Source organism: Rhineura floridana, chromosome 2 (assembly GCF_030035675.1).
Source record: "Rhineura floridana isolate rRhiFlo1 chromosome 2, rRhiFlo1.hap2, whole genome shotgun sequence".
In the NCBI taxonomy this organism is placed as follows: Eukaryota; Metazoa; Chordata; class Lepidosauria; order Squamata; family Rhineuridae; genus Rhineura; species Rhineura floridana.
This window is the reverse complement of record NC_084481.1, coordinates 74,201,714-74,225,496: the sequence shown is the minus strand read 5'-3', so window position 1 is coordinate 74,225,496 and position 23,783 is coordinate 74,201,714. Positions and strand designations below refer to the sequence as shown.

Sequence of the window (23,783 nt, the reverse complement as noted above, 5' to 3'; positions counted from 1 at the left end):
ATGGCCTGCCTTCAGGTCGATCTCGACTTATGGCGACCCTATGAATAGGATTTTCATGGTAAGCAGTATTCAGAGGTGGTTTACCATTGCCTTCCTTTGAGGCTGAGAGGCAGTGACTGGCCCAAGGTCACCCAGTGAGCTTCATGGCTGTGTGGGGATTCGAACCCTTGTCTCCCAGGTCGTAGTCCAGCACTCTAACCACTACGCCGGCTCTCATTATCAAAGGTTAAATTTTCTATAGACTATTTTGATTGCCTTGTGTACTTAGTGACCAAAACCATATATTAAAATGGCTTAGACTTTATGCTTAGGGCTTCTTCACATATTATTTATATATCTGTGTATACTTCCCATAAACAAACTTAAAAGAGTTCTCCTTGAACTTGATTTATCTGAGCCATTAAGATGGTTTGCCTTTCAAAGTATTGTTAATCCTGGTTTGTCTATTTTTGAGCAGTATAGTAAAGAAAGAAAACAAAATATTATTTTAAATAATCCATATTTGTAAATAGTCACACAATACATCTGAGTGATTTCTATACAGAATGTCTTACTAAACTTAACTTGAACATAATAACTTTATTTCTTAAATAGCATTGGCGGCGTTGTCCTTGTGAATCTGTCTGGGTCTGAGAAATCTGCTGGAAGAGATACAATAGGTACATTTTCCCAACAATTTGATAACTGTTTTATTAAGATGCCTGAGTACATACTGTATAGATTGTAGTGCACTGCAATTTTAGAAGACTTAGTGTTTTCTTTAATAAAGTTCACTAATAGGCAAAAAAAACATTTGCGGTTTAAGAATATACCTATAGCCAACAGATAATTCTGTCAAACATAAAAAGCAGGAAAATTGGGCAGCTATAGTGAATGCACCAGGGGAGCAGGAAACCTGACCTCCTCTCTGAGATATTGTACTGCCCTACAAATGTGTAAAAATGCAAACACAATTTGGATTGGTCTTTCACAGTCCAATCCACTTCCTGTGTAGCTTGGAAGAATTTGGTAACGTGCCTCTGAGCATATGGTGAGTGGTGGCAACACCTGCAGTGAGGAACTGCATTTCCAAAGATGGACAATTACATTTTTTGTATGTTTCTTGGTGTTCTTCTTACTTTGCTTCCTTCCTGTGTTACTACTGTTTCTACAGAGTCTAACCTAGAAAATTATATTTCTCTCATTCATCCTAGAAATCTGTATCAAATTTATTTTTATTAGTTTCAAAGCCTTTTTATTGATTAATGTCATATGATGGTGAAGACAGCCCTTTGTGTTTCAAACTGGAGGTTATGTTCTATTTTGGGTGCATTAACAGTTGAATTTGAAACTGCAGTTTGATGTAAAATCAGACTGATTACAATTTATTGATACTTAAGCAATGACTCTAGCTGTTGGAAAAAACAAAGTTGGTCTGCCCAAGATGCATGTTTTCAGCCTGCTATGCTTAAGCTACTCCACTTAAGGAAGGATGCGCATGGTCAATTAAAAACATAGAGCACACCTAGAAATTTGCTAGAATATATTTCACCTCCCGCTGTTTTATCTTGTGCAAACTGAGACACTCCTCATGTCCATTTGATACTATTCTGCAGAATAGTCAGTGCCATTATTCCACAATTGTTAGTGGTTAAGGTGTTTGACTATGACCTGGGAGACCAGGGTTTAAATCCTCACACAGCCATGAAGTGCACTGGGTGACCTTGGGCCAGTCACTGCCTCTCAGCCTCATGAAAACTCTATTCATAGGGTCGCCATAAGTTGGAATCGACTTGAAGGCAGTACATTTACATTTAGTGTAAATTATGCAAAGAGTTGCTGTACTTCACATATTTACAGAAACAGGAGCAAAAGAAAATGATTTACTATAGAAAACTTCTCTAAAATTGCAAACTAAATCAAACATATATAAAGTGACTATCTGAACTGTATCATCTGCCTTAATGCTTCCTCCCTGCTAAAGCAAGATCAGCACAGCACGTGTCTTGTTTCTGTTATTTGGGCTGACTGCAGGTTTTGCTGCCACTCACCATCTGCTCAGAGGCATATGTTACCAAATTCTTCCAAGCTACACAGGAAGTGGATTCCACTGTGAAAAACCAACCCAAATTGTGTTTGCATTTTTACAAATTTGTAGGGCAGTACAATATCTCAGAGAGGAGGTCAGGTCTCCTGCTCCCCTAGTGCATTCATTATAGCTGCCCAGTTTTCCTGCTTTTTAAAGTTTGAGAGAAATATCTGTTGGCTATAGGTACATTCTTAATCTGCAAGGTTTTTTTTTTGCCTATTAGTGAATTTCTCTGCTTTTTTTAATTCGGGAGGTAAGAAATGGGATCCTGTGCAAGTTTGCTGAGAATGGATTGATCATATGCATGCTTACTGAGTTCAATGGGATTTACTCCCCTGCAATCATGCTTAGGATAGGTGAAACTGACCACGGGGGAAGGGAGGGGGAGGAGAAAAGGGAGCAGGCAGGAAGGGAGGAAGAGGGCAGGTTTAATCATTTGCATGCTTATTGAGTTCAGTGGGATTTACTCCTGTGCAGTCACGCTTTGGATAGGTAAAACTGACCATGGGGGAGGAGGAGAAGAGGGAAGGAGGTCTGGAATGGTCAGGGGAGGAGGGAGAGGGAGAGGGGAGGCAGAAGGAGAGGAGGAGGGAGGAGAGGAGGTGGGGGAGAGAGGGGAAAGGAGGGGAGGGAAGAGGCAGGTCTGATCATTTGCATACTTATTGAGTTCATTAGGATTTACTGCCATGCAGTCATGCTTAGGATAGGTGAAACTGACGATGGGAAGGAGGAAGAGGAGGGGAGAGGAGAGGGAGGGAAGGGGCAGGAGGGGTGATGGAAGGGGCAAGAGAGAGGAGGGAGGAGAATGAGTGGGCAGGTTTGATCATTTGCATGCTTTTTGGGTTCAGTGGAATTTACTCCTGTACAATCATGTTTAGGATAGGTGTAAGTGACCTGAGGAAGGGGAAGGGGAGGAAATTGCGAGGGTGGGCACTGGGCAGACGGAAAGCTCCTTTCATTTCCAAAAGAAAAACATTGTGAACAGTATCATTTTTTTCTGGGTTTCCCTCATTGTCTTATTCTACAAGAGACGTATGTAGTCTCCCACCCAGATTTAAACCAAAGCTGTCCCTGGCCACATCCACACTAGACCTTTATTCCACTTTAAACAATCATGGCATTCCTCAAAGAATCTTGGGAAGTGTAGTTTGTGAAGGGTGCTGAGAGTTGCTAGGAGACACCCTGTTCCTCTCACAGAGCCACAATCCCCAGAAGAGGAACTGACTGTTAAACCATTCTGGCCACTGGAGCTCTGTCAGGGGACTAGGAGTCTTCTAACAACTCTCAGGACCCTTTTTAAACTACACTTCCCAGAATTATTTGGGAGAAGCCATGACTGTTTCGAGTGGAATAAATGTCTGGCGTGGGTGTGGCCCCTTGACTAGCCAAACCAAACAGCTGTGGGTCTGGCTTTAAAACACTGACAGTTGGTTCTTACTGACCATGCCTGTGCTATCATAGAGACCAGTGTTAAATTTCTTAAATTAATTAAAGATCAGCCATGCATTTTTTTTAACAAACTGCAGAAGATGAAAGTCAGAGTATGGGGCAAGGTCAGTAATAGGATTACAAGTACTCTGTGAACATGGCTGATTTTTAATTAATTTCAACAAATTATGAGACTACTGACAGAAAAAAAGACCAACAGAGATCTGGATTTTTTTTTCTCGTTTTACACTTTGAACTGTAGATTCTCTCTGACTGTTTTGTGTATTGCCATGAAAACTTAGAGGGTTGTTAAGCAAACATTTCTGAGTTCAGGACTATAAGTTTTGTAAGATTTTGTTTTGAAATGAGCTTATGGGAAGGAGCAGAATGTCATGTGGGGGTATTTTCAGTTTAACATTGTGGAATGTGAAAAATCCATGCTGGCTATAGTATACAGCCACTCTCGTGGCTGTATAATACTTTTGATGATATCCAGCATCATGTTAGGAAACTCCTATGAGTGGAATGAGACTTCACCTTCTCCTCTCATTTATAGCCACTTGCATGTCCTCCACAATGTGTTTTGGAGAGTCCCCTAACACTCGAGATCAGATTACTTTTGTGTGTGTGTGTGTGCTTGGGGGAAAGTACATAGAGGAAGGGGAAGGTCTACTTTGCTCGTGATCAGACAAAAGGTCTGCTTTGCTCGTGGACAGCCCATTTTTATGTGATTTTGCATGTTTTTCCTTTTTGCTCCATATGATTTGTTTGAGTATAAATAAAACATCTTAACAGTATGTTAACTTGTAAGAAATTCAGTCCATAGTAGAGTGATGAATACCTTTATTTTAACACAACTTGTGGGGCTTTTTCCCCCATTTGCAGGGTCGCTGTGGTCTCTTGTGGGAGCTATGCTCTATGCAATCTACATAGTTATGATAAAACGAAAAGTAGACAGAGAAGACAAACTTGATATACCAATGTTTTTTGGTAAGAACAGAACGTGAAAAAATACTTACTTGTGGGGGTGGGGGAATTAGGTCTTGCTTATCCAGGTTTGCAAAACTGTAAGGAGAAATCTGAACAGGATCTTGAATTCTATGAACTTATATGAAATATTTATACAGCTCCTCTGGGCCAGGTATCCATCTGCCCATCACAGAAAGGATACACTACCCATCAGTTTCCTCCCACCTTCTCTCCCCCTATCCCCACTGCTCCTAGCCGTTGCTCAAAGAAAGCACCTCTAAGATGGTGCTGGGAATGTACATTACACAGAGACTTATTTAGAGAGGTTGCTCTAGACTTGTGCTGTGCCCATCACCATCTTCTCCCATGATACCACTGCCCCAGAGGTTAAAACATGAAATTTGAGCAGCTTGGGCAGCGTATTTTAGGCTAAATTTATGTACATACACAATATATATAAATCCGTCGTGCAACCACCCTTGGAATACTGTGTACAGTTCAGGTAGTTGCACGTCAAAAGGGATATTGTAGAGCTGGGAAATGGTTCAGAAAAGGGCAGCTGAAGCATCTCCCCTGTGGGAAAAGATGTCAACATTTGGAGTGTTTTGCTTAGAAGAAAGGTGAGTAAGGAGGGGACATGATAGTACTGCATAAAATGATGCATGGTGTGGAGAAAGTGGATAGAAACGTTTTCTCTCTTTTGTTGTACTACTAGAACCTGAAACTATCTCATGAAGCTGAATGCAGAAAGATTCAGCAAGTACTTCTTCATACAGCATAGAGTTAAATTATGGGATTCACTACCACAAGATGTAGTAATGGCTGCCATCTTGGATAGCTTTAAAAGGGGGGTAAACAAATTCATGGAAGATAAGACTATGAATGGCTACTAGCCATTATGGCTGTGCTGCCTCCGGTATACTTCCAGATGAATACCATTTGATTGGGTAGCAGAAGTGAAAAGAGTGCTATTGTGCTCATGTTCTGCTTGTGGGCTTTCTGTAGGCATCTGGTTGGCGACTGAGAATAGGATGCTGGTCTAGATGAACCTTTGGTCGGTTCCAACAGGGCTGCTCTTAGGCAATTCAGATTTGCTGCCTGAGGCTGAAATTCAGTTGTTTTATGACTAGGCTGTCTTTGCTGCAGACCACAATATCTGCATGTTCCTCATGACTAGTTTCATTATGCTGAGAGTGGGATCTTAGGGGAAGAAAAGCTACCCTGGGCTCTCCACAGACTCTTCCCAGGCTCTGGTATAGCTCTAAGCCTCAGGTGTCAGAGGGACAGCATGGGAAGCTGCAGTGTTCGTGCAGAATTTAGTGACTGCATGTCCTGTTATTGCCCTTAGTTAAACCAAACCATTGTAAGCACTGTTTCATTCTGGTTCTAGGCCTGGGTTTGGCACTGGAACTTCCTTGGTTGATGACCTGTGCAAGAGGAAGGGCAGGGAAAATACAATGCTATTAATTCTGGGACCTTGCAGCACTTTTTGATACCATTGACCATGGTATCCTTCTGGACAGGCTATAAGGATTTGGTATACATGCTATAGTGTTGCTTTGGTTCCTTCCTATCTGCAGAGAGACAACTCCAGAAGGTGATGCAGAGAGATTATTATTAGCCTTCGCCCTATGGCATTTCTGCTATGATTCCACAGTTCCACTGTAACACAGTGCCCCCAATTCCCATTCCACGGAGCCGGTCCAGTAGGATACCATGGTCAATGGTATCAAAGGCTGTAGAGAGATGAAGAAGCAGGAGCAAGATCTTACTTTGCTTCCAAGGGAACTTGCCTGGTGCCAGATGAAAACCTTTTAAAAAAAAAACTTCCCCAGGCTTTTCAGCATGTATTGAGTTTCATTGCTTCTGCCTTTGTTACTGAATTGTTATTTTTGTTTAGATGATGTTTATTTTTATTGTAAACAACCATGCAGAACTTGCCAGGTGGTGTGGAGCTGCAACACTAATATCCCAGGAGGCATGTTGCATCTGCTTACCAAAAGGAGGAGGGGTGAGGGGGCAGGGAAGTTAGTGCAGAACAAAATACCTTAACTGTCAAAGGCCAGGGCAAAGAGGTGTTCCTTCAGCACACTGCAAAATCTATACCTTGAAGATGCTAGACATACCTCTGTTGAGAGGGAATTCCACAGTTATGACTGATGATGGGCACTGGTACAGCAGGAAGGAGAATTGAGGCTTCAGTCCATGCACATTTACCTGGGAGTCTCATTGAACTGAATGCTATTTACTTCTGAGCAGATGCATCTAGGATTGTCTTCTGAATGGATGTGTAGATGTTGCCTTTCTTTAGAAGCCTCCTGTCAGTTCTTTGTATACTATATAACTGTATCCACACATCATCTTAAGAGGTCATGCATCTTGTGCCATTGCCACCTGAGGTATAGGAGGTGGCTACATAGGACAGGGCCTTTTCAAGAAAATGGAATACCATTGGTAGGGAGGCCTGCCTTGATCTCTCACTATTGTTTAAGTGCAAAGGAAGCACTTTTTGAGCAAGCATTTAGGCCTGCTTGATTATTTACACCTTATTTTATGCTGCTGCCCACCATTTACGTATTTTGAAGCTGTACTGTGCTTCTGTTATATTGTAATCCTGAGCACACTTATTAGGAAGTCATACCCACTGAACACAGTGGGACTTACTTATGAGTAAGCATTAGGGTTGCCAGATCAGAAGCATGCCAAACCCTGAGATTTCAGGGCCATGACCTAATGATGATATGGGAGCATACCCTAGTGATGCCATAGGGGGTGGGCCCTAGTGATGTCATTAAACATGATACATTAAGCAACAACCACAGTTGCTTGGAGCATACAACTCAAACAAAAAAAATTCTCTGATTGCAAATTAAGATAGATACCTTAGCTAAATGAGGATGTTTCCAGGTCCAGCTGAAGTGATGGGATCATACCTTCTCACGTGTTTAGAGAGCTTGGGTAAGGAACATTGGATCTCACCTACTTGCTTCTGCCCTCAGACCAGGCCAGTCACCAGAAATCCATTGTAGGAAGAATGTTGTAGAGATGTTAGATGGGAGCACTCACGAGTAAAGATGGATGCACCTGAAGGCTGCACTTCTAACCATGGGACTAAGCCCCATAGAACTTAACAGGACTTACTTCTGAGTAGATATTGTTAGGATTGTGCTGTTGGTAAGGCTTGACTAAGGATCCTCTGCAACAATATTGCTATCCAAGCAGGGTTGGCAACCCCCTGCCTGCCTTTGAACGTGGTTGCTCCAAACGTCTTTACAGACTTGACCCTTCACTGCACAGAGAGGTTTGAGAAATGAGCAAGAGTTAAAAAGATTCTCTACTCTGTCCTGCCTACTCTATGGGCTGCTATAAACTCACTTTGACAGCAACCCAATTTCAGTGAGTAATAATTGACAGAGAAAAAGCACACATGGTTCGGTCTACCTTCACAGGTAGTAGCTTGGGAACAACAGCAGTTAAAGCCGCGCTGCCCAGTATGTGAATTCTCTTTTACCACTATTGGGCAAGAACCAAACCATCATGCAAATAACAAGGTGCATCATCAGTGGGTTTAAGGGGGTTGAGCTCACCACATGCAACCACTGTTGTTGCTTCTATGGATATAAGGGAGTAAGGTCGGAGGTAAATGAAATGCAAATAGGAAAAGAAAAAGAAAAGACAGTGATGATTTCCTAAATGCAATACAATACCATCTACAACAAGATTCCTATGAGTAAGGCAGAAAACAGCATCACACAACCAGTCAGTGTTCCAACCAAAACTAAAAAAAAATCCTGGCAGCCAGTCAGCCAAGGTCACAGAAATCCCCATGCAGCACAACCTGACCCAGGGGCTGCAGTTAGTGCAGAATGCTGTGGCACAGTTGCTGATATGAGTGAGACCCTATCATCACATAATACCTGTGCTCTGAAATCTGCACTGGTTACCGGTTTGCTACCAGGCCAAGTTCAAGGTGTGTTTTCCATTTTACGGGTTCCACATAGTACTTGTTCTGCTCTTGTAACAAATCAATCCTTTAGTGTAGCAGTACCTACACATTGCAACTCCCTGCCTATTTCCATTCAGCAGGGGCCTTCATTGTACTCATTTTGGCACCTGCTAAAAACATTTTTGTTTAGGCAAGCCCACCCAGACATGTAGAAGCTATTATGTTTTTAATCTCTTTTTAACTCATTGTTGATTTTATTATTTTGAAAGTTTTTAAATGCCTGTCTTTAACTGTTTTTGCCAATAATCTTATTGTTTTAATTCCTTCTGTAAACCGCTTTGAGATTTTTTTACAATAAAGTGCTATATAAATGTTGTAAATAAAATACATAAATAAATGTTGGCGTCGCTGTGGCCCTTGAGTCTCTTCCCTCTTTTATACCAAGCCAGGCCATTTGGTATCATCTAGCACAGTACTGATGACATGGACTAGCATTGGCTCTCCAGGATTCCATGCAGTAGTCTCTTCCAGAGATTGAATTTTGGACCTTTGCATGCAAAGCATATGCCTTACCACTGAGCTACAGCCCTGTTTGAAAAAGTATCTTTTAAAATTGTTCGTTTCAAGTCACTAATGAATACACAGCATACTAGGGCAGATCCACACCATGCATTTAAAGCACATTCAACATAAATTTGAAGCACATGAATCCTACTACAGAATCCTGGGAAGTGTAGTTTGTTAAGGGTGGTGGGAACTATAACTGTGAGGGGGAAAACTATACTTCCCAGGATTCTTATGCGGAAGTCATGCACTTTAAATTCGAGTTGGATGTGCTTTAAATGTATTGTGTGGATCTGCATTACTTCATAAACTTTGCCTGCATATAGATAATTTTAATTAAATTTTAAAATGGAAATAAGCCTCAAAGTTGACTAGGTGACCCTGGGCTATGCACCATTCTCAGCTTAATCTGCCCCCAGAGTGAAAATAATGGAGGGGAATCATGAGCACCTTAAGGAAAAAGGGCACACTTAAAATGTAGAGGAAATAATGATTTGTAAACAATAATTTACCAGCACTGTATGAAATCAGATACATATCAAGACATGGTCTGGAGAAATATTTATATAAGCATGAATGGCAAAGATGTTTATTATTTACACAACTTGTAAAGATATTTATAGTGCAATCCTATGCATGTTTACTCAGAAGCAAGTCCCAGTGTATTCAGTGGGGCTTACTCAAACAAGGAAGCATGCACGGGACTGCAGTTCTCCCAATCCAAAATTCATGCCACTTTAAGATGTTTTGCAACTGTTTTATACTTGTTTTATGGCTATTAGATTTCAAATGGCTTTATTTCTTGTTGAGAGCTGCCTTGGTTTCCAACCCTACCTCACAGGGTTGTTGGAAATATTCCATATACATGCACACCATGGAGATGTAAAAATACATACACCCTATATAATAGTTTATTGTCAAAACCAGTTAGCCATTGCAGAACATATTTTTTTAAAGATAAGTATGAGTTTCCTGCCAAATAAAAGCAGTGACACCTAAGTAAGCCCTGCCTAACTGCTTAAAAAAAAAGGTTTTGAGGAGGAAAGATTTACAACACAGTCCGTTTCTATGTTCACTCAACAGTCCCATTGATTTTCAGCACAATCCTAACCATGTCTACTCAAAAGTAAGTTCTACTGAATCCAGTGGGATTAACTCCCAGGTATGCGGAATTAGCATTTCAGCTTTACTCCCAGAAAAGCTTCATATTGGGAAGGTTTTCAAAACAGGTTATGAATAAGACAAATAAACTGCCCTCTTCAACAGTCCAGTAAAACTTAAACTTGCTTGACTCCTTAATTAGAAAAGTATAACACTGCAGAATGTATACTTTTTAAAACTTCTGTTCAAAAGGTATTTGAAAGATAAAATGTATACCATTTTTTGCAAGTAATTAAAAAACCAGCATGTGCACTTCTACGCCAACTATGATCCTACTGTTATCTTCTGTTGTAATGCAATCCTATGCATGTTTACTCAGAAGCAATCCTGTACAGAGAAAGTAGTTTATGCTGCTGAAAGTTATATATTTACTGAATTCCTGATATGAGACAAGCAGAAAATGGAAACTGTTCTCAGAACTTGAAATGGGGTTTAGCTATTGCCTGGGGGTCAACAAATCTTGTCAATCACAACCCTGACTTCACTTATTGGCTAAAAACCTGAAAAAGGCAGGGTTTAAAGCAGCCAGTACTAACTAAAACTTGCAGGGGGGGGTGGCATTTTGGTTTCTATCTTGTGACCCAGACCACCCGGAAACTTAATTTTTTAAAAAAAGAGTCTGGAGATTAAGGTGACTCACCCAGAGCCCCAGAGAGGTCTCCCAAAAACCGGAGTCTCCGGGCAAAAACTGGAGACCTGGAAACCCTACTAAGCATGCATATGATTGCGCTGCTAGTGATTTGGTTTAATTAAACAGATAAATAAAATATCTAATACCAGTTTAGAGAAATCTTAACAATAAGACTTGTTTTTAATTTCTGAAATTAATCCTGTTAATTCGATGTGAAGATTATCTCTCAAATAGAACCTATCATAAATAAATACTGGAGTACTATGAAGTTCAAGAGAAGTTCACCATTACAGAGATACAGTCAATTATTTTTGTATTATTGCTGAAACTTTTATTATTCTGTTTGGGGTTTTTGTTTGTTTTTGACAGGCTTTGTTGGTTTGTTTAATTTGCTGCTGCTTTGGCCAGGATTCTTCCTGCTCCATTATACTGGATTTGAGGCCTTTGAATTTCCCAGTAAATTAGTCCTTATGTGTATCGTCATCAATGGCCTTGTTGGAACTGTTCTGTCTGAATTCCTCTGGCTGTGGTATGTGCATTGCTCTGGTTATTCTTTATTAATAATGAGTAGCTACGAAGGGGTCAACAAATAAGACTGTATTTTACTGAAGGAGCTAAGGCTATTTTTACAGAGCCCAGGTTATTGTAAAATACTGTGGTCAATCATAATCTCTTGTCATCAACAAGAAAAAACAGCATTGTTCATTAAATGGAAGAAAAACTATGTATGCAATGCTAAGCCAAAATTCCTTGCTTAATAAGCTGTGATATGCAGCACAAGCCCCATTCCCCTGCCTTCACTTCTCCTTTCACATGAATTGCAAAGCAAGCAAGGAGTTGGCATATAAACATAGCTTCCCATGGCATGCAATTTGGGAACTATGGTTAAGATCTTGCAACAAATCAAGATTAAAAGCTAGCTTTAAACCAGAGTTTAAAGTTGATGTATAAATTCTGGCTTTGCAAGTATTTAATTTTCCAGTTTGCAGTTCGTGCAAAGCTACGTGTAAGAGCCAGGTCCTCACTTGTTTTGCCACTTACAAAATCGGAGGATCAAAGGCAGGTACACACTGCTATTGCATATATTGGCTTAATATGGCAGAGGTTTTCACAGTGCAGGGTGGGCAATCTATAGTCCTCCAGATGTGGATTCCAAATCCCATCAGCCCTAGCCAGCATAGTCAAGGATGATGCGAACTGTAGTCTAGCAAGATCTGAAGGGCCGCAGGCTCCCAGTTCTGGCTTAGTGTTATGGGCAAATCAGGATGGTATATGTATGTTTTGGGTTTGATTTTTAGGACTGCCAGAATTCCCCAGAAGATGTTAGGAGGCTCCTAGCACAGTACTATGAAATGTACACTCTTTCTGTCTTATAGCCATAAGAAGCCAATTAAGAAGAGCACTATGAAATAAGCCCATATGTGGCAGTGCTATCACAACAGCATATGTGGTTCAGTTCTCATTCTTTTGGCAGTTCTCATTGCCAAGGCTTTTCCATTCTTGGCTGGGAATAGATGGTAGCAAAAGAAGGGAGGGAGATCTTCATGGAGAGATAGTCAGAAGGAAACTCTCTGTTGATACTCTATATGCATGTGCAGCTTTAAATCTTAGCCATTCTATGTACACGCTACACTGTATTGTGTAATGTTCCTATGATAATAACACATTATTGCTTCTTAAGTATGTTTTTCATTAGCTAAAAATGATTCATTTGAATCAAATTATGAATGTTCAATTGGAGGATCAAGGTCTCACTGTAAATATTATCTTCCATGCCTATACACAGTTTCCTGGGAGTAAGCACTATTGTACTCCATGTGGCTTCCTTTTGAGTAGACGTGTTTAGGATTGTACTCTGTTAGTCTCTCACTACTTGATTAATCACTTGATAATTGCCACCCTGGGCTCCTACTAGAAGAGAGGGCGGGATACAAAACTAATAAATAAATAAATCATAGCCATATATATGAATTGTCTATACTAAAGATTGGACTTGGATCATCATGTTGCATTCCAAGAGTCCAGTGAAAGTCTTTCCTATAGGACTAGTGTTTTATAGGAAATATGTTACACATATTAACACCATTTACAGTTGTGTCAGGCCATAGCTCAGAAGTGTCTTAGTTTTTTGTTTTTAATTTATGATTTCATAAATTCAATTTATGATTTCAAATGTGTGAAAACTAGGGGTTGTATCCAACGTAGAACTATGTGATTTCTGCTTGCAGAATGGAACCTTCACACTCACAACCCCTAAATCTGTTTTAGGAGTTTTCTCTATTGGAGCAGATATGTAGAGGGGGACAAGAGGGAGAAAGTCCTGTTGTGCAAGTGGAAATCCATGCACTGACAGGATGTGTTAGTTGAATACTGCCCTAAAACTCATTAGCTTAATCTTGACAACCATGAGATTTGAGAGAGGGTATGTGTGAAGCCATTGAACTGGTCTTTTTCTGTTTGTTTTCTGATGTTGGTGCAGTATGTGTTCTCAGCTATATCTCCTCAACTAAGTAAGGCTAGAAATATTTAGATTTGTAAGAGTTTCTTTTTATTTGTTTCCTAAACACTTTCAGCTTAAAAATGTGTTTAACAGGCCACAACAAGCCCACAAATTATGCTTATACATGATATGTACACACATGAAAATTGTTTCTGCACTTCACCTGTTGAGTTTCAAAACTAAAGTGTTTTATATTTTAATATTTTCTTAGGGGCTGCTTTCTTACCTCATCACTGATAGGAACACTTGCCCTGAGCCTTACGATACCTCTGTCCATAATAGCTGATATGTGCATGCAAAAGGTAATGTAATTTTTAAAAATTGATGCCAGTTGTTAGAACAGCGAAGAGTCTTAAACAGGGCAATGTCACATAACCAGGAAGAGACAGAGTAGTTGTGACAAGAGAAATAATTTGCCCTTAATTGCAGATAACTACTTTTGCTTCAACAATATCATTTAATGCTCACTTTCTTAAATGGATCCTTCTCTTTTTATGAGAAATATCTTGGTGGCAGTTTTGAAAAATGAAGGAAAAAACATAATGGGTGCAGTCTTTGTAGGTTCAGGGCTCGCATATGGTGGGATCACCATAGAACATGACAGAACTCCCTTCCTTCCCTCCCTCCCCACATATCTTGGCTCATATGAATGCCAGCACCACACTAGGACAATCTGGGAAAGGAGAGGTCTGTGCATACCTCCCATAATCCTCCAGGCTCATATTCCTAGACTGAGCAAGAGGATGGGCTGTGTAAGAATGTGGGAGGGATACACATCCCATTTTCCAGACTTCCTGGTGCCCATGCTTGCTGAGCAAGGGAAAAAGATCTATTGTCCTTTCCTGGATGTATGTACACAAGGACGTTGAACCTTCATGGGAATGATCAAGCTCTTGAGATATGTGTGCCGAAGGTATAACGTTTCATAGAAAACTCAAGAAAGTTGGTGGTTCTAGTTGGGATGACAGGAGTTAAAGTACATTAAGGGTTCTTTAAATAGAAGTAAGGTGAACATGGCCTTTGACTGTTACATTCCCATTGCAACGTGTCTCCATCACACTCAAATCGCCATGTCATTGTAAAGGATGTGCACATGCTTTCTCTTCTAGTTGCCAGTGAAAACTTTATTGCAAGCATACCTTGGCTTTCTCCTTCATTGCTGAAAGCTTTATGTGCCCTGAATAAGAAATGGGGCTATAGTAGGTATAATTATTTGTCCACAAGTTGCCATTGAGTTAGACTGCCAGCTATCATATAATTAAAATTACTTTCAAATATAGTTTGGGTTTTCTTCTGCAGTGGGAAGGATTTTATTGAATTCAGATTTTTTTTCTTAATAGAGGTGCAGAGATCATAAAGGAACATGGGTATTTCGAGAAGTGAAAATACTATATCAGTGTGTCAGGGACTCTGCAGGAAAACTATTTAAACAAATCACCTGAGAAACATGTAAATTGCTTGATGAGTGAAGCATGCAGTGGGATGTATCTTAGCCTGTCACAATGAAAGTGTTGTCCCTTTTTGATATTCATTTTTAATGCTGGTAGATTTTGCCCTTATTGTGACACTTCCATTCTAAAGTGAGACATTTCAGATATAGTGTGAGATTAGCATTTGATGTAGCTACCAGCCAGCTGTCAACAATAGTATGGATTGATGTCCAAGTAACCTGCACAATTCAGACCCACAAATTAAATAATTCACACTTCTTTCTGCTATATCCATTGCTAAAATGCTTCTCCCTAGTATTAGGGTTTTTTTCCTTTGGACTTAATCCTTCTCCTCCCCACTGGGTTTAGGGTCCACAAACCACAAAACAGATTTTTCCACTTATGGCTGTAGGGACCTAAGTAGCAGTAGCAAAGGTTGGCATTTTAAAATGTACCTGGCCAGGAGGAAGCACCAACAAAGAAGAATGTGGAAAACTGGCACAAGAAGAATGCTTTCTTGTCCATAGTGGCTGTTGGACATAACAATGAAATACAGTTTGTTGTTCCAGGAATGAGCTGCAGCAAGCCTGAGGCTTGCATACACTCTTTATTCACTGCTCCAGCAGGACCATGGAGAAGAGATTGGAATGGACTATGAAGCTGGCTTGTTTCAACAATCATAGTTATAATTAACCAACGTTTAGGGTTTCAAAGCAACAATAAACTGTGGTTAATCAAAATTGGAAGCAAATGCTTCCGACCTCCTTATTGCCATACAAGAGAGAGGAGCATGTGGCCTCAATACCTGGTCCAGCTCATTCCTGCAATGATAAACTCTTGTTTATTAAATCTGCACACAACCACTGTTCGCTTATTTTTTCCATTTATGACGTCATTTGGTAAAAATAATTGTCAAAGGTACAATAAAAACAGGAAAGCAGAGCAGAAAGAGAATTAAAAACCAAATAAAATAACACAAAAACAAAATTATAGAATGGGGAAGGCTTCACCTTAGCATTTGCAAGTCCAGTGGAATCAGTTGATGGGTAATAGCTGTTGAAGGGTATGGTATGGCAAAAATAATATTTTTCTTGAGGGAGACGGAGCTCCTTCTGGGAGGAAGGGAGGGATATACATTTAATAAATAAAATAATAATTCTGCTGGGGCAAAGAGTGAGGCATAATGGTGGGTGAACCACCAAATCTAAAGCTCTTCCAGACTCACACTGGGAGGGCAGAATGAGGCAGGAGTTTTAATCTTCCATTCGGAGCCTGTTGATCCGAATGGAAGGGCAAATACATGCGCTTGCCCCAGAGAATTCATACTTTCCCCACCCCACCCACAAGTTTTGGTGGTGTGTCCACTCAATCCAAAATGTCCCCTGATCTGTCCTGGGAATTGTTCCTTTTTGCCCTCTCTGCTGGCAGAGAAACAGCAGCTACTACTGCAGCAAGAAGTCCTCTGCGATTGGGCCCCTGTACCCAATCTCTGGGGAGAGAGGTCCACACAATTGCATGGCACCTGAGACATCCTCAAGGGGATAATAGGATTAAAGCCTGATTAATTTTATGCATTTCTATAATTTTTTCTGGAGACTTGATATGGAATGTAAATGGAGGCATGCCCTTTTGATGTTCATTCTGTGTTGCCCTCTTTCAGTTCCCTGCTCTGTTTCCCTTCCACCATAACAGCTCTGCTCTTTTCATGCTGCTCTCTTTAATCAAGTTCTTAGCGCATTCTCTCTCCTTACCTCAGGGCAAGTTGGTGCATCAGAACCCCTGGAGATGCAGTTAAGGGAACAACAACTGGGACAACTAAGTTAGAGTAGGTTAGTAGACCTCCTGCGCAACCAGTCTTTCACATCCCCTCCTTCCCCCTTCAGCACCTCCAATATCCTGTATTGAGGTTCAGAGGACTCTCATGACCACCTTGTGCTATGTCACAAGGGGCTGCAGTGGGAAGAGGAATTCCCAAAACCAGTTGGAGGAACCTTGCATGAGCAGAACTGAGATGTGGAGTGATCCCTACTCCAACTGTAGCTCCCTGTGACATAACCCCAACCCAAGCTGTTGAGAAGGGACCACTAATCCTTGATAGAAGCTTTTGGTGGGCTCCAGAGAAGAGGAGGAAAAAATGGTTATGTGAAACAGCTTTCCATCCTTTGGGATGAGCCCCATTTTTAAAATGGATGATTCCAACTTGTAATCAAATCTCATGTCAAGCTTGGTGATCTCTCTTCATCAATGATAGCCACAATGGTGCCCTCCAGATGTTGTTGACTACAATTCCCATCATCCCTGATCATTTGCCACGCTGGCTGGGGCTGATGGGAACAGTAGTCCAAAACATCTGAAGGGCAACCACACTTTGGCTACCCCTGCTCTACATCATTTCCTCTGGAGAGGAGTTCTCTCCTTCTACTGAACCTCCTGCTCTTTGGAAAAAGTCACTGAATAATCACTGTGTGTACCAACTTTCTGTAACCACTCTGCATTTAGAGTGGTTTAGAATCTACCCTCAGGTCTGTGAGGTGCTAAATTAACTGAAGAATAAAATAAAAAATAGGAAGCAATTCCAGGATATTGCAAATCCACAATGTGGCTATGTTTAATAGACGCCTCTTGGAAATACCTAGGATGTTCAGAGAACCAGGGAGATGCTTTCAGTATCAAACTATTAGATAGCTATACATATCTTTACCACTATTCAGTCTAAAGCACAACAGTGTATTAGTGTGAAACCACACTATGTTTTTATTTTAATATGCCTAAATTTGAGGGGGGGGGTCTGTTTCTTTTTTAAAAAATAATTTTTAAAAGTTTTGATTTGGCAATTTGGAAATTCTGGGTTGTATCTAACGAACGTGTCCCATTCGCTCAAGGGCTTCTACTTGCACAATGGAATTTCCCCTACCGCTTCTCCCCTCAGGCCCCACAAATCTGTTCTAGAGGATTCCCCAATCCTCCAGAGCAGATGCAGGGGAGCTATGAGGAGAGGGAAGGGAAGCTCTGTTGCTCAAGCAGAAGTCCTTGCACAAACAGAACAATTTTGTTGGATACAACTATGTGTCCTAAACCCATTTAAGGTTCACCATGGCTTGTTCTATACTATGTAGACAGTATTAGGATGATGATGGTTTGGTTGGAACATTTGCCAGATTTTGTGAAGTTTGGCTTCTGATTTTGTAAACAAGGTATCTTCATTTGCTTTTATATAAATATGTGGTAAACATTGGCAGCTGTTTGTTTTTTGAAACTTTACACAGATCTATCCCTTTTAAGGAAGTGTTTCTAAAGATTTATATAATATCCAAATGTGAGAGCTTTCTTTTTCCTTTACTCCACTTTTACTCTGCATGAAATAGCAAACTGATTTTTTAAAAAACAAAATACAATCCTTGTTCTAATTTCAGGTCCAGTTTTCTTGGTTATTTTTTGCAGGGGCAATCCCTGTGTTTTTTTCATTTTTCATTGCAACTCTCTTATGTCACTACAACAACTGGGATCCAGTGATGGTGGGGATTAGAAGAGTTTTTGTATTCATCTGCAGAAAACATCGTATTCAGAGGTGGGATTGTTTCTTTGCAGTTCTATTTCCATTCCTACCTGGACTCCTTTGATGTACATTTTTATTAATCCTAAACTTTGCCACAGACAATTCTGGTAGCCAAGTGAAAAAGAAGGTACTAGCAGTATAGCGCAAGCTACATCTGCTGAAATCCCCTTTTCTGCACAGCTACTAAAGGTGCAGGTGCCCTGTCTTCTTTTTCATTTGGCCACCCTATAGGTGGCTTCCATGAGACCACATCTACAAGGCTTTGTGTTGTTTGAATGATCTGGTTTGAAACTGCCTGAAATACTGCATATGCTCTCCTTGGACCTTGCTCTAAACACTCTTATTCCAATACTCTCCGGCAGTGTTCTCACTTGGGAAAACATTATTTCACTGACCTTCTGTATATTGCTTATTTTTACAGACAATCAAGGCACAAATAATCCTTAATGGAAAACTTAGCAATCATAAATGGAGTTAAAGAAAAATATTCATAGTAAAGTACAAGTTAATTTTTACAATAAAATAGCTGTCAGATAATCATATATTGGAGCACTCTATTTTATTATAATAAATTAATTTGTTTTTTCTATAGACATACTTTTTAATACTTATTTTAGTTGTCAATTAATTTTGGAGCCAACAAATTTGGAATGAGAAATATGCAAGGGTAGGAGCATTCACATTTATTCTGATCTCTTGAGGGTTGTAGACACAATGCTATGCTTTATAATTTCAAATTGAAGCTCAAGAAATCTTTTCTCTTAGCACTACCAGCATTGTAGATGTGCCTTTCTACTTTTTATGATGCTGTGCATAAATTCAAATAATTTCACAACTCTGTATCATCTTGTAGAACATCAGATGAAAGTGAGCAATGTGAAAGTCTCATTGCAATGCACAGTGTTTCTCAAGAAGGTGCAGAAAGTGGCTGTTCTTAGACAACAGGTATGTATAATTGTAAAAAGATTTGGCTTATACCTAAGCTATAAAAAAGAATAGCGTACATTATATTACCAACATGAAATTATTCCCATCACCTTGCTTCCTATCTTTTGTTAATAATCACTGAGCTTATAGAGTAGGCTGTACATGCCAGCTGATGGCCACAATTGCTACAATACAACTTCAGAGAATCTGTGGACATGTTTTGACATAAGTTTCTAAGGTTGTATTTATTTATTTGAAAGCATTTACCACTTAATATTTCAAAATCTGTATGTGGTATACAGTCTAAAAAACAAACACTGCATCAAAACATTACAACAAAATTATATGATTTTAATAATTTGATAACCATGAGAAAATACTTATTTATGTGCTAACTGCAGTTAACTAAGTTTCATAATCACACTGCCAAATAAGGTATAAGTGCAAGCATGTAATTAAAAGTACCTTCATTTCCTAAGAATTCATCCACTTCTTCCCTTTGTGTGCCAAAATGCTGAACAAACTGCTATGCAGACATATCCTTAGGATTATTTAATCTTCAGTAATATGATTAGCTAATATAGATTATAAAGTTTAGTCAAATATTCATGGATGGTAGTACTAATAATGCCTTTCACCATTTCTTCATAGTCCAAGATGGAATGATAGCGAAGAGACAATCTCCTGGAAAGTCCTTATGGAATCATGTTTGCAGTGCCTCTTCTGAATCTTTAAATGTTTCAGTTCTTTTGAAACTTAAAAATACACTCTCACTTTCTCAATTCCAATCTTGAATCGGTTTTATTAAAGAGCTACCTTCCTGCAGGAAATCCTGGTCCTTTTAAGAAACCAGCCTGCCTTATAGAACTCAGTTGGTGAAATTACTTGATACAATCAATGAAGTGAATGCTGTTATAGTGATTTTTTTAAACTTTCATATTTTGTTAAGTGCTAGGCAGTATTTTTACAAATACTTTTCTGTAAGTCTCTGTGGACCATAATTTTGTATAAACTTTCATGGAAAAAGTAAAATACAACAGTTACCTGTAATAGGTATGTATTATCATTGTATGATGAGAAAGCTCTACTTGAATAACAACAAAAGAGCAGAAAACTATTTTAATTTATTGAATCACTTCATTATTTTAGAAGCTATTATGGCTATTCAACAATACGTAATATACTCTCTTATGCATATGAGAGACCTTGAAATAGTTTGGGTACCTTGTGTTTTAAATATCTGTGCCCTAATAAATTCAAGATTTTGAAGAACTCTTTATGTAAAAAGGTAAAATTTGTACAAACACGAGCTGCAAAAAGTAATCTAAAGAATTTTAATTCAATACCAGTTGCTACGACACTTTAAAAATGTGTCAAACCAAATACACAAACTGAAAAGAATAGAATGTTCTGGATTCAAGTACTAATAGTGGGAAAAGGAAAAAAAGTTTCTAAACTTGCATACATGGAATGTGGCTGAACTATGATTCTCCCTTTTTTTAAAAAAAAAAACCCATGACCAGTGGGAAAGAGGGCTGCTTAACTTCTTTTCCCTTTCTTGTTACTTATTTTCTCAAAAATACCTTGCTTCCAGAAGATGCTTTCCCACCTAAGGAGGAAAAGACACAGGATCTGATTAAACAAAAACCAAAAGGAGTTATCATAGAACTGCCTGCCACATGTAATTGTGGACTAGAGAATTATACTTCAAGTACTTTGGAGCATTTGATGCAAGGTTTTCTTCCTCAAACAAAAGTCCCCTGGCTACATAACAGATGAGTTTTGAAATATGGGATATTTAAAAGTTGATTGTAATGGGAGGAGACTCTTTGGAACAGGGAAAGGACGAAATACAACTATTTATGAAACAATTGTCTGCTTGCTCCTAAAGAGGCTTTTCTGGAATAACAAGTTTGATTTGTTGAAAATGGAAACTCATCATACACCATCACGTAGGGATAAATTGCAGGAGTGGATAAGGTTCTATCTGTAAATAATGGGTGGTATTCAATGCTAGTCCTACTCAGAGTAGACCTATTAAATTAATGGATATGACTAACAAGTTTATTAATTTCAGTGGGTCTGCTCTGAAGAGGACTTCACTGAATACACCCCAATATGCTGCTATGCTGTATGTTTTTTAAAGTTTAAATAATCCTATACTATTGGCAATGATTTTGAGTTCTCTTACAGGGAATTCTAATACATAGGAACAATGCATATCCATATCTTTCGGTAAGGGAAAAGACAGAGGATTTAAATTGTGGGAAAAGGTTGGTTCTAGAGATTTGCTAGTAGAAGAGGTTCTGTTAGTACTGCTGTGAGCTATTGTACAAAAGCTAGCTGAAGATACTGCGTGAACTTTAAATGGAAGCATACCTGGATTTCAGTTCTTATCATCCAAGGAACCTGTACTAAGTCAGGAAAAAGCTATTCAGATCTCTGAAAAGGCGTAGAAGGCGACTTCTAGATCCTACCTTTACACTGCAATCCTATACATATTTGCTTAGGGAATATATAAAATGATGGTGCTAAAACGATACAGTGCAACCCAGTAAATCTTTTCAGAATCACCAAGCAATGACATTTCATGTATTAATTTAACACTATTGGTTTAAAACACACACACACAATGGGGAGTATCAAATATTAGTCATATATCAGAGTGGACCCACTGAAATTAATAGATATAGCTAACGGAGGTTCATTAATTTTCATGGGTCTATTTAATAACTTTGTTGGATAAAACCTAATGTTTCAAAGTTAAGAAACTAGAAAGTGAATATTATGAGCCTTATCATGTATTGCACTGAAAATGGCATGCTCAAAATAACATCTTGTGGTTCAAATCTTCCATATGTTTCTACTCTAAATGGCACTGTGAACTTCAAATTCTACTCTTAGACTACATTGGAGAATAGCTTGGATCCTGAGTTGCCCTTCCACAAAAGCAAGGGACACTTGCTGGTGGGAGCAGGTTTTCACAATTCACCCTGTATGCCCAGTGTCAGTTCCCATGTTGGTGCAAATGATCTACCAACAAGTGCAGATTTGAAGGAGATATTCATGAAAATTGCTCCTCTTTTACAGGCAGGAACATCCCCTGAGCAGAATACTAGTGGAAAGTTAACATCTAAGCCAATATCTTTGTAGGAGAAATTACTTTAGGCTGTTAATGCCCATGCATATAGGACAATAACAAAACTTTACAACTGTGTCAATTCACCAAGATCCTTGACTGAATTTTTTTTGTGCACTAAGTAAACTATTTTTCAGAATCATAGTATATATTTCTACTTATGACTGGTAACCATAGAGCATACATAACTTTCCAAGCTTTTTGTGCACAGTGAATGTACAACACTACTACTCCCATTGTATGTGGGTAGCTCTCAGTCAGTGTTAAACCATTGAGAGAATTGTAAGCAGTTGGATATCCATTTGATTTCTGACCTCCAACTGACTTGACATTGGATAAAGTTCTGACCATTGGCAGGAGCAAGATTTATGTCCAATAAGATGACTAAGTTGCTTTAGGAAGGTGAATTTGCTTGAAAAGATTCTGGCCTTAAGCCTCTCTGGAACTGAAAAACTGAAGCTATTAATGCATCAGACAGTAGAGAAAGTAAACAGAAATAATGATTTGCTCATTCACATTCTACTTTTTGGTTGAGAGCGTCAGTCAAACTTGGTTAGTAAAAGCTGACCACTAAATTATGTTTTCATAGCTACTGATGCAGTAAATTTGGTGGTATATACAGTAATGACTCTCCTGTGACTGATTCTGCTTTCAGATAAGTGAGTTGTGATATTTATGGCAGGGTGAACAAGTGCAATTTCTACATTCATGGCAAGAAATCTAGTATTCACCTATAACTATTGGCAGGAAGCTGTCCTTACCTTTCCCCCACATAACCTGGCTTTAAACACCATGATGAGAGAATATTTCTTTTTTTAAAACAATACATCATAATAATAGGATGAATACACTTGTAATACACCCTTTATTTTGCTCCACATTTCCTATATGTCCAGTTATACTGCTAAACCATACGTGTTTAGTTTGTCCTGTCTGGGCCTGGCATCCTCTCATTACATTGTTTAAATGTGCTCAGTAAAGCTAGTGTGTAAACAAAATATTAAGATTTTGGATTATTTTTCTTACTGTTATTTAGCACTTTGGAGTACATTATAAAGTAAAATCTCAGGGGGAAACACTAATTTTTAAGGTTTTAAAATGTACCTGTTACAGTACATTGCATGCACATTATATACAGTATGACATTGGACCTGCATTTAATAAAATGTGATAAGATTTTTTCTACACAAAATTGTGTTTTTCCCCCCAAAGCAATAATAATGATGTCTACAGTCTTACTTCTAGGACAAATGTTTAATCTCAACATGCAGTCGTCTATTTTATATTCTGTTTAGTATCTCATCAGGATCAACTTATTGTGTATAGCAATTGTGTGACTGTACCTTCACTCTGGAAAAGCAGTAATTTATCATTTTATGTTTTCATACAAGTATCTTTTATTCTTAATTACCTCTGGATCCAATCCAATATGTTCAAGACTGAAACTAATACGCAGCACCTCTC

The 23,783-nt window shown here is 39.1% G+C and overlaps 1 protein-coding gene across 11 annotated transcripts in view; it reads left to right on the top strand.

Annotated features, from left to right (window-relative positions):
* The window catches only part of SLC35F5 (solute carrier family 35 member F5), a 58,854-nt gene extending 38,402 nt beyond the window's left edge, over nucleotides 1–20,452 (top strand). For 6 of the 11 annotated variants that reach the window (XM_061608958.1, XM_061608961.1, XM_061608954.1 and 3 more), the window contains 7 exons: nucleotides 595–659; nucleotides 4,382–4,486; nucleotides 11,137–11,296; nucleotides 13,479–13,569; nucleotides 18,111–18,265; nucleotides 19,107–19,198; nucleotides 19,832–20,452. In XM_061608958.1, the coding sequence (XP_061464942.1) occupies nucleotides 595–659; nucleotides 4,382–4,486; nucleotides 11,137–11,296; nucleotides 13,479–13,569; nucleotides 18,111–18,265; nucleotides 19,107–19,191 (661 nt within the window). In that variant the 3' untranslated portion in view covers nucleotides 19,192–19,198; nucleotides 19,832–20,452. Of the gene's footprint in view, nucleotides 1–594; nucleotides 660–4,381; nucleotides 4,487–6,045; nucleotides 8,755–11,136; nucleotides 11,297–13,478; nucleotides 13,570–16,453; nucleotides 16,527–18,110; nucleotides 18,266–19,106; nucleotides 19,199–19,831 lie in introns of those variants that run through there. The other 5 variants (XM_061608959.1, XM_061608960.1, XR_009760528.1 and 2 more) reach the window with 5 other exon arrangements.
* Nucleotides 20,453–23,783: the final 3,331 nt, after the last annotated feature.